This window comes from Nicotiana sylvestris, chromosome 9 (assembly GCF_000393655.2).
Source record: "Nicotiana sylvestris chromosome 9, ASM39365v2, whole genome shotgun sequence".
Lineage (NCBI taxonomy): Eukaryota > Viridiplantae > Streptophyta > Magnoliopsida > Solanales > Solanaceae > Nicotiana > Nicotiana sylvestris.
Window position 1 is genome coordinate 7,196,835 of NC_091065.1, and position 16,157 is coordinate 7,212,991.

General features: G+C 35.2%; 2 protein-coding genes across 2 annotated transcripts; one reads left to right on the forward strand and one right to left on the reverse strand.

Annotated features, from left to right (window-relative positions):
* Positions 1 to 359: 359 nt before the first annotated feature.
* Positions 360 to 8,043, forward strand: LOC104223727 (pentatricopeptide repeat-containing protein At4g28010). Its single transcript, XM_009775217.2, has 3 exons — positions 360 to 2,973; positions 5,542 to 5,855; positions 7,635 to 8,043. Exon 1 carries the CDS (start codon positions 600 to 602, stop codon positions 2,799 to 2,801), a length of 2,202 nt encoding a protein of 733 aa, XP_009773519.1. The 5' UTR covers positions 360 to 599; the 3' UTR covers positions 2,802 to 2,973; positions 5,542 to 5,855; positions 7,635 to 8,043.
* Positions 7,828 to 15,344, reverse strand: LOC104223731 (calcium-dependent protein kinase 17-like). Its single transcript, XM_009775230.2, has 8 exons — positions 13,981 to 15,344; positions 13,096 to 13,239; positions 11,362 to 11,514; positions 10,792 to 10,907; positions 10,297 to 10,464; positions 9,510 to 9,637; positions 8,669 to 8,768; positions 7,828 to 8,431 (listed from the first exon to the last, which is right to left on the reverse strand). The coding sequence occupies exons 1-8, from the start codon at positions 14,693 to 14,695 to the stop codon at positions 8,327 to 8,329; spliced, it is 1,629 nt and encodes a 542-aa protein (XP_009773532.1). The 5' UTR covers positions 14,696 to 15,344; the 3' UTR covers positions 7,828 to 8,326.
* Between the last annotated feature and the right edge of the window lie 813 nt (positions 15,345 to 16,157).

Sequence of the window (16,157 nt, forward strand, 5' to 3'; positions counted from 1 at the left end):
GTATTTTTTTCAAAATCTGACACGTTTTATGTTCACATGCCTGCTTAAAGGCAATAGTTGTTAAAGTATATGAGGATTCTGTACGGTGGAGTTCAAAATCTATGTTCTTTTCACAATTTGACCAATTATTTCTAACTTTAACTTGATACAGAAAATTTGAAGTTAGAAAAATTAAACTGTACAAATTTATAATTGTCCGGTAATTAATCCTAAGTTAAATACACATAATCAAATTCACTTATTACATACACTTTTTTCCTTTTCCTCTACTTTAGCAATCAAAAAAATTGAAATTTATTAATTCAACTAATTTAAATTCCTGCTGAAATTCATTAAAATTGCTTCTTACAAAATGTTTTCTACTTTACAAAATTTGCTGCTTACAAAAGTTCTGTTTCAACCTCAAGCTATCACTCAAGCCTTTCTGACCGCTGCAGAAGCCATAAGCGGTGGCGTCACAGGTGATTTTCGACCCTCGTTCTAGGTTTAAAGTATTACCCTTCACACCTTCTCTCATAAATCCAATTTACACAACGTAATTGCCACCTTTCTTGGTCTTAATCGTCACCTCAGCTGCATATCTCTATGGTCAGTTCAGAATGATGACTAGAAAGCAAATAACAAATCTCTGCATTTATTTTCAAGAACCCTTTAATACCCAAAATCGAATTTTTATCAAACACTTTTCAGCAGCAGCTACACTTTACTCATCACATACACAAAAATTGGATACCCAATTAAGGTCCCTTTGTGAAAACCCTAAAAAAAACCAATTAATTAATGCATTTTCACTTTTTAACCAAAATCTTGATTTGGGTCAAATCCCATCAGAGTCAACTTGTAATTTTCTTGTTGTAACTTTTGCAAAGAATAAGGATTACAATCTTGCTTTAAGGGTGTACCATAAAATGAGAAAAGTTCAAGTCTTGCCTTGGTTTTTATCATTAGCTGCTTTGATTGAATGTTTTGTGTATGTTCAAAACCCAAGATTGGCAATTGGTGTATTGGCGTTGATTTTCAAGAATGGTTATAAGGTTAATGTGTATATTGTAAATGTTATATTGAAGGGTTTATGTGAAAATGGTATGGTTGTTAAGGCTATTGAGTTTGCTTGTAGTTTGGATAAGAAAGAGGTAACACCCGATGTGGTTAGTTTAAACACCCTCATGAGAGGACTTTGCAAAGAGAAGAAAATAGAGGAGGCTCTGGATTTGAGGTTTAGTATGGAAAATGTGGTGAGTTGTGGTCCGAACTCGTATACGTATAGCATTTTGATGGAGGGTCTTTGTTCCGAGGGTAGGTTGGACGATGCGATGGAGTTGTTGGAAGAGATGAGAACGAAGGGTCTGGAAGCTGATGTTGTCGTGCATACTACACTTATAAATGGGCTTTGCAACAAAGGGTATGTTAGTAGAGGGAAAGAACTTTTGAATAAGATGTTGGAGAAAGGAATTTCTCCGATTGTAGTCACTTATTCGTGCTTAATTAATGGATTTTGTAAGCAGGGCAAATTGAAAGAAAGTACAATGTTGTATGATGATATGTTGAACAGGGGAATCCAGCCCGACAGTTTTATGTTTGCGGGTATGATTGGTGCCCTCTGCACTAACGGGAGGGCTAAAAAAGCAATGGAATTGTTCAATTTGATTCTTGATAGGGGTGAAGAGCCCGGAAATATAACTTACAATATTCTTCTTAGTGCACTATGCAAGGAAGGGTCATTGGCCGATGCTTTTCACATTTTAAAGGTGATGATAGCAAAAGGCAAGACACCCGACTTGGTCACTTACAATACACTACTAAAAGGACTTTCTGAAAGTGGGAAAGTGGATGATGCAGTGACACTTTTCGAATCGATGTTGGGTGACGAGACTTATGTTCAACCGAATGTTATTACAATGAACGTATTGATACGCGGACTTTGCCGAGACGGCCAGCTTGATAAGGCTGCAAAAATTCATAACAAGATGGTTGAGAACAAGAGCCTAGCTGATATCGGAACCTTTACTGTACTTATTGGAGCTTACTTAGAGGCAAACAATGTTGTCAGAGCTTTGGAACTCTGGAAGCAGCTAAATCAATTGAATTTTATTCCCGATTCAATAACCTATAACACTATAATTGATGGATTTTGCAAGCTAAATGTGCTCAATATAGCAAAAGGTTTGTTTCTTAGATTTAGAAAGAATGGATATCATCCGACTGCTTTTGACTACAACTCATTGATGGATGCCTTGTGCAAAGAGGGTAGCTTGGAGCAAGCGACGGGGTTGTTTAAAGAAATGTTAGATGCAAATTGTGAACCTGATATAGTCTCGTACAATATTATCATTCGTTCGACTCTCGAAGCAGGAAATTTGCAATCAGCCAAGGAGTTGCTTATTGGTATGAATAGGAGGGGTTTGAATCCCGATGTATTCACTTTCTCCATATTAATAAATAGGTTTTCGAAGCTAGGACAATTGGAGGAGGCGAAAAAGTTATTTGAGATAATGGATGCTTCTGGCTTGGCAGACATTACTGTGTATGATTGTTTACTCAAGGGTTTTAGTTTGAATGGTCAAACAGGAGAAATTGTTGATTTGCTTCACAAAATGGCTGCTAAGGGTATTGAGCTAGACTCGAGAATTACTTCAACTATCTTGGAATGTCTTTGTAATTTTTCTGAAGATATTAATGTGGAGGAACTGTTGCCAAAATTTTCACAGAAAACCTCAGAAGGATTTAGCATTCCCTGTAGTGAATTGTTGATGAAGCTTCACAAGAGTATCCCCAAGCTTCAGTTAGATTCTGCTCAGTAATATAATCTCACATGCTTCTGGCAGCTCAATAATATAATCTCACAACACTCTTTCTTTCCCTCCATCATCGAATTTCAATGTTTCGCCTTCTTCCCCTTTACATTAACGTTCCCTTCACAGCAAGAGTCCTCGAACCATAACCTTAATTCTCTCATTCTTGTTGAATTACCAGGTATGTTTCTCACCTAAGTTGGCTGAGTTTCTTGTGGTAAATCTTGTATAAATTCTATGAGTTTTGAAGGGTTTCAATTTAGACTATCTAAGAGTTTTTACACTTGAATGATTGAGATTGTTACTTCTTTGTTGAGATATTGTTGCACTACATGAGCTGAGTTATGAAATCGACATACTTGGGGCATGAATTTGGGTGTGTGTGTTTCGAACTTCTTGCTGGTGTAGTGCTTTTGTTGTGAATGAATCTTGAGTGAATCATTGTGCTAATGTAATGGCCGAAAATTGCTCTGTTGTCTTTGAATATTCATTCTTGACCGGGTCGAGCTCTTTTGTGCTTGTCTAAGCCGATTCTGAAACAAATGAATGGAAACAAGTCAAATCCTATGCCTTTATATTGGATAAACCTGGACTCAATCAATTGTGCATTTCACAAAACTGTTCTGCTTTTCACAGAATTTATTCCCATAATCAGTCCTTCTGGAATCTGGATTCTGCTACTTCCCCGGGAGTTCTGCCAAAAGCAGACTCAGTTACTTTTCATGTGCTTAAGTTTTGCCTTTTGCTGATGTATTCTGCAATTTTTACTATCCTGATTCCCTACCTGCACTATGCTGTTTCTGCACATCTTTGAGTTTTCTTTCTTTGTTTTAGTTACTCTGCTTCTGCACATGTTTGAGTCTTTTTTTATTTATTTTTTATTTTTTATTTAAGCTTATTTCAATGTCTTTCAAACTGCTAATGTAGTGTTTTTCTTTGTGCTTTAGTTTTTACTTTTGCTTTAGTTAGTACCAATGTTGCGTGGACTCTCCAAAATGTTGCCGTACTCGTGTCGGATTCTCCAAAAATACACTACTTTTGGAGTATCCGACACGCACCCGGCGACATTTTCGGAGAGTCCGAGCAACATAGGTTAGTACATAGTATAGGAGTGTATCTAGTGTCTAAAAACCCCAATTCCCCTCTTGAATCTCATGTTTTTATGGTTAGAATTCAACCAGGTTCAAGTTTAATCATCAGATAGTTTAAAGGAATTGTGACCTCTGTGATTTGGGTCGATTTCAGTCGGGAAAGGAATCACCCACGAGTTCCTCTGTGCCAAAAATGGAAGAAAATCCAATCTGATTTCATTATAGCGGATATTTATGCTCAGGCAATTTCCCTAATTGCAATTGCGAACCACCTATCACAATCGCTGTCCAGGCTTAGCCTAGATCATCGCGTTCGTGGTCTACCCTTCGCGATCACGAAGATCATTTAACCCTTCATTCAACTCCCCGCTAATTCATCATGATCGCGGTCATGGCTCCACGTTTGTGGAGAGTCAATATGGTTGACTACTGTGTTCATGGTGAGTTGGTCGTGATTGCAGAGAGCAAAGCCTCCTCGTCTAGTCGACTCAACTTACCTCTTTGATTGATAGCAATGCACCAGACACCAAAAATTTCAGCAACAACTGAAATGGTTCAAGTAGTCCGATACCACCACAAGCCCCTTGGATCTCAACCCGAACTATACCAACAAGGCCCAAAACAAAATACCAACTCATGTAAAGTTTCAAACATGAACTGGAACACAAATACTCAAAACAAGGGGTTGGGTTGATATAGTCTCCCTCCCCTATTGTCACACTTATGACATGCGCTTTCCTTGATATGCTTTCTGGTATCTGTAGTCTACTGGTGGCAGGGTGATTGGAGCAGGTTTGAACAGTTTAGGATTCATATTTCATAGCTAAAATTCGTTGGGCGAAGGAGGTTTTATGATTGATATGATTGCAGGTTATTTAAGTCAAAGGTGCTTTGAAGATGGCAAGGTTGTTGACAAGGTCAACGGACAATGGAATAGAGGAAGAAAGTCCATTACTTCCTCAACACCTTAGGCATTGTCCTCAGTTTGGGTTGCAACTCAGAATTATATATTTTTTTCCCTAGGTTAGAGAAAATATTGAAATTCCTTATCTCAAACTTACAACAACAACAACCCAGTATAATCCCACTTGGTGGGGTCTGGGGAGGGTAGTGTGTACGCAGACCTTACCCCTACCCTAGGGTAGAGAGACTGATTCCAAATAGACCCCCGACATCCTTCCCTCCAAGAACTTCCCACCTTGCTCTTGGGGAGACTCGAACTCACAACCTCTCGGTTGGAAGTGGGGGTTGCTTACCATCAGAGCAACCCCTCTTGTCTGGGAAATACTCAAACTTAAATACTCAAAATTATGATTTAGAATTAACTGGGAAATAAATTCTGTAACTTTTAAAATCCTGCTAAATAATAACAATTGCTTTAGGCACAAAAAAACAACTAAAAATGTCCTTTTCTAGAAGTTCTGCGAGCTGGCTAATTGAATTGTGCATGTGAATTGCTGTTATGCATTTGCAATTACAACAAGGATTGTGCCATACTTGATATTTTTATTCATTGCTTATCGTAATTTGCATCACTGTTTTACATATCTAGAGAAGTGAGCAAAGACTGGTGAATCAGAAGTTCTTATATTTTTGTATTATGCATTGCCCTCACATTATCACCTGTCTAGCTAAGTCCAGAAATGATGACAATTCAGGTTATATCGTGCCAATCAAGAAGTTGCTAATTAGTCATCCCCTGATAATTGAAGCCCCTGATAATTGAAGCAGTCTGATCATCTTCAATGGGATGAATTTGTACCCAGCAACCAATGTTGAAAGTGGAGGATCATATGGCATCAACAATGAAATTGCACGTCATCGAATGATAATCAATGTAAATCAACTTCAATGGAATGAATTTGCAGCCAGCAAGTCCAATTTTGCGAGGATCACATGGCATCAACGATGAATTTGCATGTCATCGAATGATAATCAAAGTAAATCAACTTCAAGGGGATGGATTTCACAGGTGAGGTTCTTATTGAACAAAATTGAAGTTATTCTTTAGCTTCCTTGAATATCTGCGTGAAAGTGGAGTGGAATTTTGAGCTTACACTAAAGCTCACATTATTCATTACCTCTAGATTTTGAACACCCATCTAGATAACTCTGTCAACAACTGGTTAGATATGTCCTGTATGCCGAAATTGATGATAATTCAGAAAAAAAAAAATTTTGAACTTTGAATGGTTGGCAATTCGGAATATGAGGAAGTTTGAGGCTGAGTTTGAAGCAATAGAGAAACTAGCCAGTTTATGACTTGTTAGGATTATATGGGATGAAAGGAATAGGATTTCTTAAGAAGGCTAAGTAATTCACCCAATTGGAGAAATGCATGGTCAATGAGCAGCTTCCAGATAAACTCATATGGGGAGCAAGTACTAAAGGAATATACACAGTGAAAGCAGGATACCTACATAATATTAGCCAAAATGAAATGGTGGACAATTGGCCTTGGAAGCTCATCTGGAAAACAAAATTACCCCCCAAAGTTATATGTCATAGCTGGACTGCATTGAAGGAAGCGTGCCTCACTCAAGATAATCTTTGCAAAAGGAGTATTCCCATAGTTAATAGATGCTACATGTGCCAGCAGGATTTTAAAACAAACAGACATCTATTTTTGCATTGTCCAGTTGCTACGGATATTTGGAATATGTTCCTTTCAGTTTTAGGATTCAACTGGGTGATGCCAGAGAGTACTAAAGATGCTTATAGTAGCTGGAGTCGATGGAAAGTTGGTAAATCCATCAGCAAGATCTGGAAAATGATTCCTGGATGTATTTTTTGGGTTATTTGGACAGAAAGGAATAGAAGATGTTTTGAGGGTTTAGCAACTCCTAATTACTCCTTGAAAGCTAATTGTATAGTTTTTTTATAAAGCTGGAGTAACCTCTCCCCTATTAGCTCCCCCGAATTATTTTTGGATTTTGTTAGCTCCCTAACACTAGCATAGGACCATCTGTACAGAGCTAACATATCATCTTTTGTATTAGCACCTGGACAGTGCTCTTTTGCATCTTCTTGATACTTTTTATAATATCTCTTACTTCATCAAAAAAAGGAATAGGATTTCTTAAGGGACTGAGCAGAGCTTAAGGAATATAAAGTAACCCCCACCCCCACCCACCCTTTTTTTTTTTAATTTTTTTATGATAATCGTGGTGTCTGGACCAACTTGCACGTACCTCGACTAATTTCACGAGATACCTGCTGCCTCCCACTAGCAACAGGTTATAGCAGCAGGTAACCAGTAACCAGGTAACTCTATCTACGCTTGGATAAATGGGAAGAAATCACCTAGTGTTTTTGCCTCTACTATATTTGAACTTGAGACCTCATGGCTCTTAACGCACTTTATTGACCACTAGGCCATACTCGGTACTTGTGGTGGTCGGAGGTTGCAGGTATCCAGTGAATCCATCGAGATGCACGCAAACTGATCCAAAAATCACAAAAAAAGGGGAAAAAAAGGGTTGGCTTAGTGATGCGTTGTCTTTCACTTCCAACCTATAATCGCAAGTTCAAAGAATCACAGTGGATGAGCTGGGGATCCCTAGCAGCAGGGGGCAATGGGGATAATAAGTTGTATTTTAGCAGGCTGTGGTCAACTATAGTTTTCTAGTTTTGTTACCTTGTTGTGTTGTCTTGAATCAAAGTAGGCTATAAGTTTAATGAATTGTTTTGTTCATTTGCAATGAAAAACAGACGAGAAATTGTCTCAAATATATATTTCTTCTTCTGGCAGCCAAGAGTGCGGCCGAGCATCAATGAAATAGGAGAAAACTATAGGAGACCAAGATTCAATTTCCAGCGGCGGAGAGGAAAAGAAAATGCTAGGTACTTTCTTCTCATTTGTTTAAGCTTTGATGGACAGAGTTAAGCATGTTTCTATGCTGATGGGAGATACCATATACTCGTCGAGATGTGGACAAGCTGGCTCGGACACAAAAAAGTATATTTCTTCTTCCGTGTGTTAATTTATTTGCACATATTACATCTCTAGAGTTGAGGTATAAAACGAAGTACTAACAAACACAATTGGAGTGAATGAATATGATGTTTACACGAAAAATATCTGAGAGGTAACGGATTAAAATGAACTTTTAAACCTACTTTCTAAATTGCAGAAGTATCGATACATATATACTCTGAAAGACCTCCATTCTTTTCAGATCAAAGCTTTAACCAAACTGCGTTTGGCATTAGAAGATCCTATTAACCCTCAAATCTCAACATAGCCATGACTTTTACAATCTATTCTTTGTAAATGTGTGTATGTGTGTGTTTCTTCTTAATATCATATTTAATATACAATGTCTCATGAATGGTTCTTGAAATTTTTACTATGTAATAGTTTGGTCTTCTCTACAACAAGGACAATTAACATAATTGTCTTTCATTCTTTTGAGACATTTTTCATTAATTGATGATGAAAATTTATGCAACAAATGAATCCCTTCTTTTCTTTGGGTTCATTGTTGCTGCTTCAGGATTTCCTTTCTTCATCATTGCTACAAACTCATCGTAATTTATCCGACCATCCTGCAAAACCAAAAAATATTGATTGATGAACTTATTATTTATTACAACAGCAACAACAAACCAAGCGTAATTCCACAAGTGGGTCTGGGAAGGATAGTGTATCGCAACCTTATCCCTACCTTGTGAAGGTAGAGGTTGTTTCCGATAGGCCCTCGGTTCAGGAAAATATAGTCAAACTCAAAGAAAAAAAAGAATGAATGTGTATTGGCATGTGTATATTTAGTTGTTTTGACTTACATGATCAGTGTCAACTTCATCAATGATTTCCCTCAAATCATTTTCGTCATTCATACCAAATTCTCGCAGAGCTTGCTCTAGCTCTTCTCTTGATATATATCTGAAGAAAAATGACAAGCACATATTAACTAAGGTGGAATACTATCCTCAGCAACATTAAAACATAATCTAGGGAAAATAAAAAGAAAGAAGAGGATGTTCAATATAAAATTACTCCCTACTTAGTTTGGATATTATTCAAGTATATTGTTTTCTGATTCTATAAAAAAAGAAGGAATTAAATCCACGAATTTGCCCCTTTACTAGATTGGACGTTATACGACGAAAAAAGGGGCATTTTCACAGATACCTACTTTTGGGTCCGCCATTGAAGTTATACTCGTATTGTGCAAAAATTTGCAGCACTTACGGGATTTGAAGTAGTTTAATTTTTTCAATACAACTAAAGAGAAAGAAGAGGAAGTTAATTTAATTGCTCTCTACTTTAGTTTGGATAGTATTTAAGTATATTGTTTTCCGATTCTATAATAACATAATACCAGAAGGAATTAAATTCACGAATTTGCCCCTTTACTAAATTGGGCGCTTTTCGATGAAAAAATAAAATTTAAGAAGTGTCCAAATAACATGTAGTCAGGAATGAACCGAATTTTGAAATTCAAATGAAAAAGTAAGCGGAAAAAATGTAAAATAGAATAGAAAAGAAAAGGAGGAATAATAGTCACTTATTTTATTTTCCCCAACTTAATTATCAGGTTTTCATTTTTTTTCTCTTTTATTTAGGTTTTTCCTTTTATTTTTCTTTTATTTTTCCAGATAAATATCATATTATGGAACTTACCCGCTGTGATCCTTATCAAAATATTGGAATGCAGTGTAAAGATGTTCTTCTTTATCCATTCTGTTCATGTGCATTGTTGCTGTGATGAATTCTTCATAATCTATGGTCCCATTTCCATCAGCATCAGCCTAAATATTCCCAATATATAAAAAAGATAATTAGCATTAAAAATAAACTTTCAAAAACAACCTACTCGAGGAGGAAATAATTCAATCAATAGTCTTTTTACCTACTATGCCTTTCAGTGGGAGCAAAAAGTAAAATATTATGTCCTTGTACACATTTGATAAAATTACTATTGAAGATAATAGAGGTTGGGTATATGTATCATTTATATTCATTCCTATACAAAGAAAAATTTCCTTTACCTCAAATAAAAATTGAATAAGCCTTGAATTTTCGAAAAATTCCGAATTATGAAGGCTTAATTTGGATCTAAAAGATGGCTTATTTTGTGAAAGAATATTTTTCCGAAAAAAGCGGAATTTGTGCTTGTGAAAATAAGCAATCGAAATTCAGAAGAACAGCGGGGAGGGGGAAGGGGAAGGGGAAGAGGCTATTAAAAACTCGAAAAAGCTTGTATTCGCTAATGGAAAGTAGAAATAGAAGCTGAGCAATTTTGAGTGAATGGATACTTCGAGATAGAATGAGAAAAATTGATTGAAAATTAAGTTTGTAGAATTGCTCGCGGGAGATAGCAAGTACTCCACAGAATCAGTCGAGGTGCATGTAAACTAGACTGGACACCATATTATTTAAAAGAAAAAAAAGAAGTTGCAGAACTTACAGCTTCCATTAACTGTTTAATCTCATAATCTGATAGTTTAGTTCCTTGTTTGGCTAATCCTTGCTTTAATTCCTCAATTGTTATTGATCCACTGTTATCAGCGTCCATACTTTTGAACATTTGCTTCAATCCCATAATTTCTTCCTCTGATAGACACCCTGCAATAACCTGAAAATATCTTCCCCTAAATTAATTTTGTATTCCTTTAAATGTATTAATTACTTAGTTAACATAAAATATACTTTTAAATCCATAAGAAGATTTCTCAAAAGTCAATATTAACAACAAAAATTTGATCGCCACGTGTCGTTATACGCTCTCATACTAACAAGAGTTTAACTTCTATATACTGACAAGATAAAAGAACTTTTACGTTATTAGGTCACCTAAAAGATAATTAAGATAAATGTCCGTAAGAAGTGGACTAGTAACCTGGAATATAAGACAAACAATTTACTGTAACAAGTTAAATTATACTGAACGTGTAAAATTTACCCGAAGAGCAACTTTCTTAAACTTGTTCATAGCTCTGAATTGTTTGAGCCTATGTAAAACAGCATTGTCCAGTGGTGTATCTGGTGCTTCTCCATCCTCCTTGATCCATGAATGATCTTAATACACAACAATTTAATTAGTTAGAGTACATGTGAGCTATATAAACAGGCCTCCAATTAATGCTTATCATAAAGATTTACCTGTAATTACCTTATAAATAACTTAATTGTGTAAATAATCTTCTTTATCGCCCGTGCATAGGACATAAGTTCTTTGATTATGTAATACTCGGAAGATTTTAAATTGTATCAAGGGGAGCATTAGAGAAAAGGTAAAGTTGTCTCTGTGTGACATATATGTCGCGGGGTCGAGCCGTGGTAGCAATCACTAATGCTTGCATTAGAGTAGGCTGTCTACATCACAATTTTTGGGGTACGGCTCTTTCTTGGATCCTACATGAATGCAGGATTGTGCGCGGGGCTATCCTTTTTTTAGTTTAAATTGTATGAACTGATGTTTCAAACAAATATTTACACGATCAGATCACTTATTGTTGTACAAATAACTTACTGAGGACTTGCATAGCTGTTAATCTCTGCTTGGGATCTATGGTCAACATCTTCCTGACAAGGTCTTTGGCTCCACTGGAAATTGAAGGCCATGGATCACTTGAAAAATCAATATGTCCCCTCAATATTGCATTGAATATTCCATTTTCATTTTCTGAAAAAATAAAAGAGATTTAATTGTTCAATGACTTTAACCTATGCCAAGAGTGACACAATAAGATTTGTTATTTTACATACAATAACTAGAGTTTTATGTATCTTTATTATTAAAACTTGCAGCTCAATAATGTACTGGTCGTTTCGTTTGAAGACAAGCTATACTAGGATTAATTGGTTATCCTAATATTATTTCTTAATTGATTGTTTGGTATGTTGTAGTGATCATGAGATTGTTAATTTACTGTTTTATCCCGGGATAACTTATCTTGGGATTACTATTCCACTCTTTGGCAGGTATAAATTATCTCGGTACTATTTTTAATTCTGGGATAACTTATCCCAAAATTAGTAACAAAAAAATGGATAAGGTGGTACTAAATTTTTATCTTAGGATTATTATCCATCATACCAAACGGCCCCCTAAAGACCTAGTTGCACAGGTTAGAGAAAGGCTCGGATCACATTGGGTCCATTACTTAGTCTCACCTTAATTTTTGCAAGAGGTTATTTTCGCCTGTATTTTATTATTTCAGTGCAAAAGAAATGATGAAAAAGGTAAATGGGGAGGTACTTGGCCACACCCGAACCATGAAAGTTCATCTTGGAAGTTATAAATTAAAGCGATCATATATATCACTTAATCATGATTAACTAATAAATATACGTATAAAAGACACATATCATATATTTATTGGTTTAGCATAAACATGAGATATTTAGATGCGAACAATTTGATCTTTAGGGTGATTTTCCAAGAAAATATTTTTTCGGAAAATAAGTAGTAATCTTATTTATTTTGCGGTGTTTGGTATACAAATTAAGAAAAATGACTTCTCAAGAGTATTCATAAATAATTTAGATATAACAAACATGAAGTCATAAACTTTCAAACCAACAACCCTCCGAACCCACAAATTTCATAAACTTTCGAACCGCTAAACTTTCAAAACCGCGGAATTTTGAACCCGTAAACTTTATAATTTCTAAACCCGTAAACTTCTAAACACATAAACCTCCGAACTTATAATTTTTGGAACTTGTAAAATTTTGAACATTTAAACAGATAAATAAAAAAATCAAAACTGAAAAATATATTTAAAAAATATAACTAAAAATATATTTAAATTTTTTTTTGTGGTGGGGGGAGGGAGGGGGCAGTAAAACAAAAAAAATAGAAATATAAATTACAAAAATTTTTGGGGGGGAGGGGGGATTGGGGTGGGTGATGCAGAAAAACAAAAAAACAGAAATTTAAAATTGCAAAAAAACAAAAAAAAATTAAGGTAAAAAATAATAATTAAAATTGTAAAAAAAGGGGGGTGGAGGGTGGGGTGGAGGGATAGTAGGGTGGGTGGTAACGGAAAAAACTGAAATATGAAGAAAAAAGAAAGTCTTTTTTCGGAGAGGGGGTCGGGTGGTTGGTGAAGGCGGGTAAAGTTGAGAAGGAGTTTTGAAAAATATTTTCGTTTCTATTGATAAGGAAAACATTTTCCTCCAATTGGAGGAAAATGAGTTCATATTGGAAAATATTTTCCTTGATACCAAACACACCCTAAGTCTTATGTATGTGATTTACCTGCCCAGAAAGGAGGAACACCACAAAGAAGAATATATAACATAACTCCAATACTCCATATATCAACTTCTGGTCCATATCTTCTTTTCAAGACTTCAGGTGCAATGTAATATGCACTACCCACAATGTCTTTAAATACATCTCCTGCAGAAAAAACAAATATATGACAATCACCAAAATTTTTAAAAGTGTATTGTGTTCAATTAGTGCTGGAGCCAGAAATTTTATTAATGAGTATCAAAATATAAAGAAGTTAAACACACGAAGAGGCTAAGAGAAGTCAAAATATAGTGTATATACATTAAAATAATTTTGACCTAGGTACATAATGATAATGTAATTTTCCGGTGAAGGGGTATCCAAGCCAGAAATTTTACTACGGGCCGTGGTGTCAAAATATAAAGAAGTTAAAATACACGAAGAAGCTAAGGGAAGTCAACATATAGTGTATATACATGAAATAATTTTTTGACCTAGGTGCACAACGTAATTTTCCGGTGAAAGGGTATTCAAGCTAGAAATTTTACTACGGGATGTCAAAATATAAAGAAGTTAAACACAAAAAGAAGCTAAGGGAAGTCAATATATAGTGTATATACATGAAATAATTTTTTGATCTAAATACACAATGTAATTTCCCGGCGAAGGGGTGTCCTCTTAGCATAAGGTGACTCCACCACTGTGTTCCATGGTAAAAACTTAATAATTGACCAATCAAATTTAAATCCAAAATCCTACTTTAGACAGAGTTATTAGATACATATATTAGTAGGAGATAACAAGCCTGATGAAATAGTCGAAGTAAATAAAATATCAAAATACGCAAACTGGCCCGTGCACTATCATTATATTGAAAGGTAAAAGTTTAATTATAGATTTAAATACCTTGCTTGTAGAATACTGAAAGACCAAAATCAGTAGCTTTAAGAGGTGCATTCTCATCCTTATTAAGAAGTAGAAAATTCTCAGGCTTAAGATCTCTATGAATAACTCCCATAGAATGACAAGTATGAACAATTTGCACAATTGTTCTCAGCAATGAAGCTGCTGCACGTTCAGTATAATGTCCCTTAGCGATAATTCGATCGAAAAGTTCGCCTCCAGCACACAACTCCATGACCAAATGCACAGAATGTTTGTCTTCATAAGCTCCTTTTAATTCAACAATATTAGGTTGTCCTGTCAAATGATGCATTATTTGTACTTCTCTTCTAACATCTTCAATATCTTCTTTGTTCACTAATTTTCTTTTTGCTATTGTTTTGCATGCAAATTGTTCTCCTGTTTGTTTATGTGTACATAAATGTGTTACACCAAATTGGCCCCTACCAAGTTCTTTTCCTATTGTATATGTTGTTCTAACATCTTCCATTGGTCTGCCTAAAACTGGCCCTATTGGTGATGGTTTTGATGGTTTTGATGATGGGCTAGGGGATGTTGTTGTTGTTGTTGGAGGTGGAGGGGTTGTTTTTGTTGGTGTTGTGGAATCAAGATTATGTGTAGATGATGAATTTTCTTCATTTTTGGGATTGTTGGTTTGTCCATTTTCATTGTTTGTAATTTCATTTGTTTCTTCCCCACTAGAGCAACAATTCCCCATTGTATTAGGGGACAAAGTGTAGAGAAATGGAGATGAAGAGATAGCACAATAATGAGAGAGATTCAGCAACAACAACGACAACAACAATTACACCTCAATCCCAAACAGCTACAAAATTCAGTAATAACGACAACAGCTACTACTTGATTCCAAATAGAGAAAAATCCAACCACGACAACAATAAATGCGCTTCAATGTCAAATGGAAGATTCAAATAAAAAACACAAGAACGAGAGACATTTAGCAACAACGACAACAATAATTACGTCTCAACCTCAAACAGCTGCAAGATTCAACAATAACAACAATAATTACGCCTCAATCTGAAATAGAAAAAAATTTATCTGCAACAACAACAATAATAATTGCGCTTTTATTTCAAATGGAAGGATTGAAGGAGAAGGAAATTAGAATGATGGAATATATATATATATTAGAACCAAATGAGTGAAAAAGGTGGCAAAACGATGGGGATTGAGAGTGGCATGATGATGAAAAACATGAAAGAAAATGAGGATTTGGAGGGGTCAAGAAAAGAAATAATAATTTGTTAAAGAGAGAATATTCATCATAAATTGCATAATTCTTTTTTTTTTTCCCCCTCTCCGAGTGCAAGAGGAAGATTAAAGGCGAAGAAAGGGATGATTCCAATGTTTGAAACAGGAGGTCATTTCTTAAAGATTGATTGCGAGAGATTGTAGGAGAAAAAAGCAGGTTTTTTTTTTTTTTTTTTTTTTGTGTGTGTCTCTTTCTTTTCCTTAGTTAAATAAATTTGATAGTAAATTTTCATTGTACAGAAAAAGAAAAGTTGTTTTTTGAATAGGGAAGGCTCAGAGTGCATTTCGAAGCGAGTATACTATTTTTAGTTACTAGTATTAGTACCCGCACGATGTGAGATACTATTGTAATCCCATAAAATTTTATAAATTTTATATACATAAATGAATAACTATTGGCAGAAACTCAAATATTATAACCTCACATCTATGGAGTAATATTATATAGAGTAATAACTAATTTTTTTTTGTAATATCTTAATTTAAATTATAAAAAATATATTCTATTATTATCCCAACAGAAGTACTGTGATGATCCAAAAGGTCATCACTTATTTTTAAACTAGATTCCGTGCTTCTGAGGCCTTGAAAACTTCATTTATCATCACCTTGATTTGCGCACGCAGTCCGGGTGCGTAGCCGGAAAGCTTAAATATGAAATTCTGTGAAAAATGATAAAATTTGGTAATAAAATGAGTTAATTTGACTTCGGTCAACATTTTGGGTAAATGAACCCGGACCTGTGATTCGATGGTCTCAGAGGGTCCGTAGGAAAATATGGAACTTGGGCGTATGCCCGAAATCGAATTCCGAGGTCCCAAGCCCGAGAAATGAATTTTTAAAGGAAATTATTTTCTGAAATTTTTTAAAGAAATTTGAAATGGAATTTGATTAGAACATGTTAG

Bases quoted from the DNA above. Each gene is read 5' to 3' on its own strand.
- LOC104223727 (XM_009775217.2), top strand. From the start codon at position 600: ATGATGACTAGAAAGCAAATAACAAATCTCTGCATTTATTTTCAAGAA.
- LOC104223731 (XM_009775230.2), bottom strand. From the start codon at position 14,695: ATGGGGAATTGTTGCTCTAGTGGGGAAGAAACAAATGAAATTACAAAC. The intron at 13,240-13,980 runs GTATTTAAATCT...TTTTTTCTGCAG, and splicing joins TTCAGTATTCTACAAGCAAG to GAGATGTATTTAAAGACATT. The intron at 10,908-11,361 runs GTAAGTTATTTG...TTGTGTATTAAG, and splicing joins AACAGCTATGCAAGTCCTCA to ATCATTCATGGATCAAGGAG.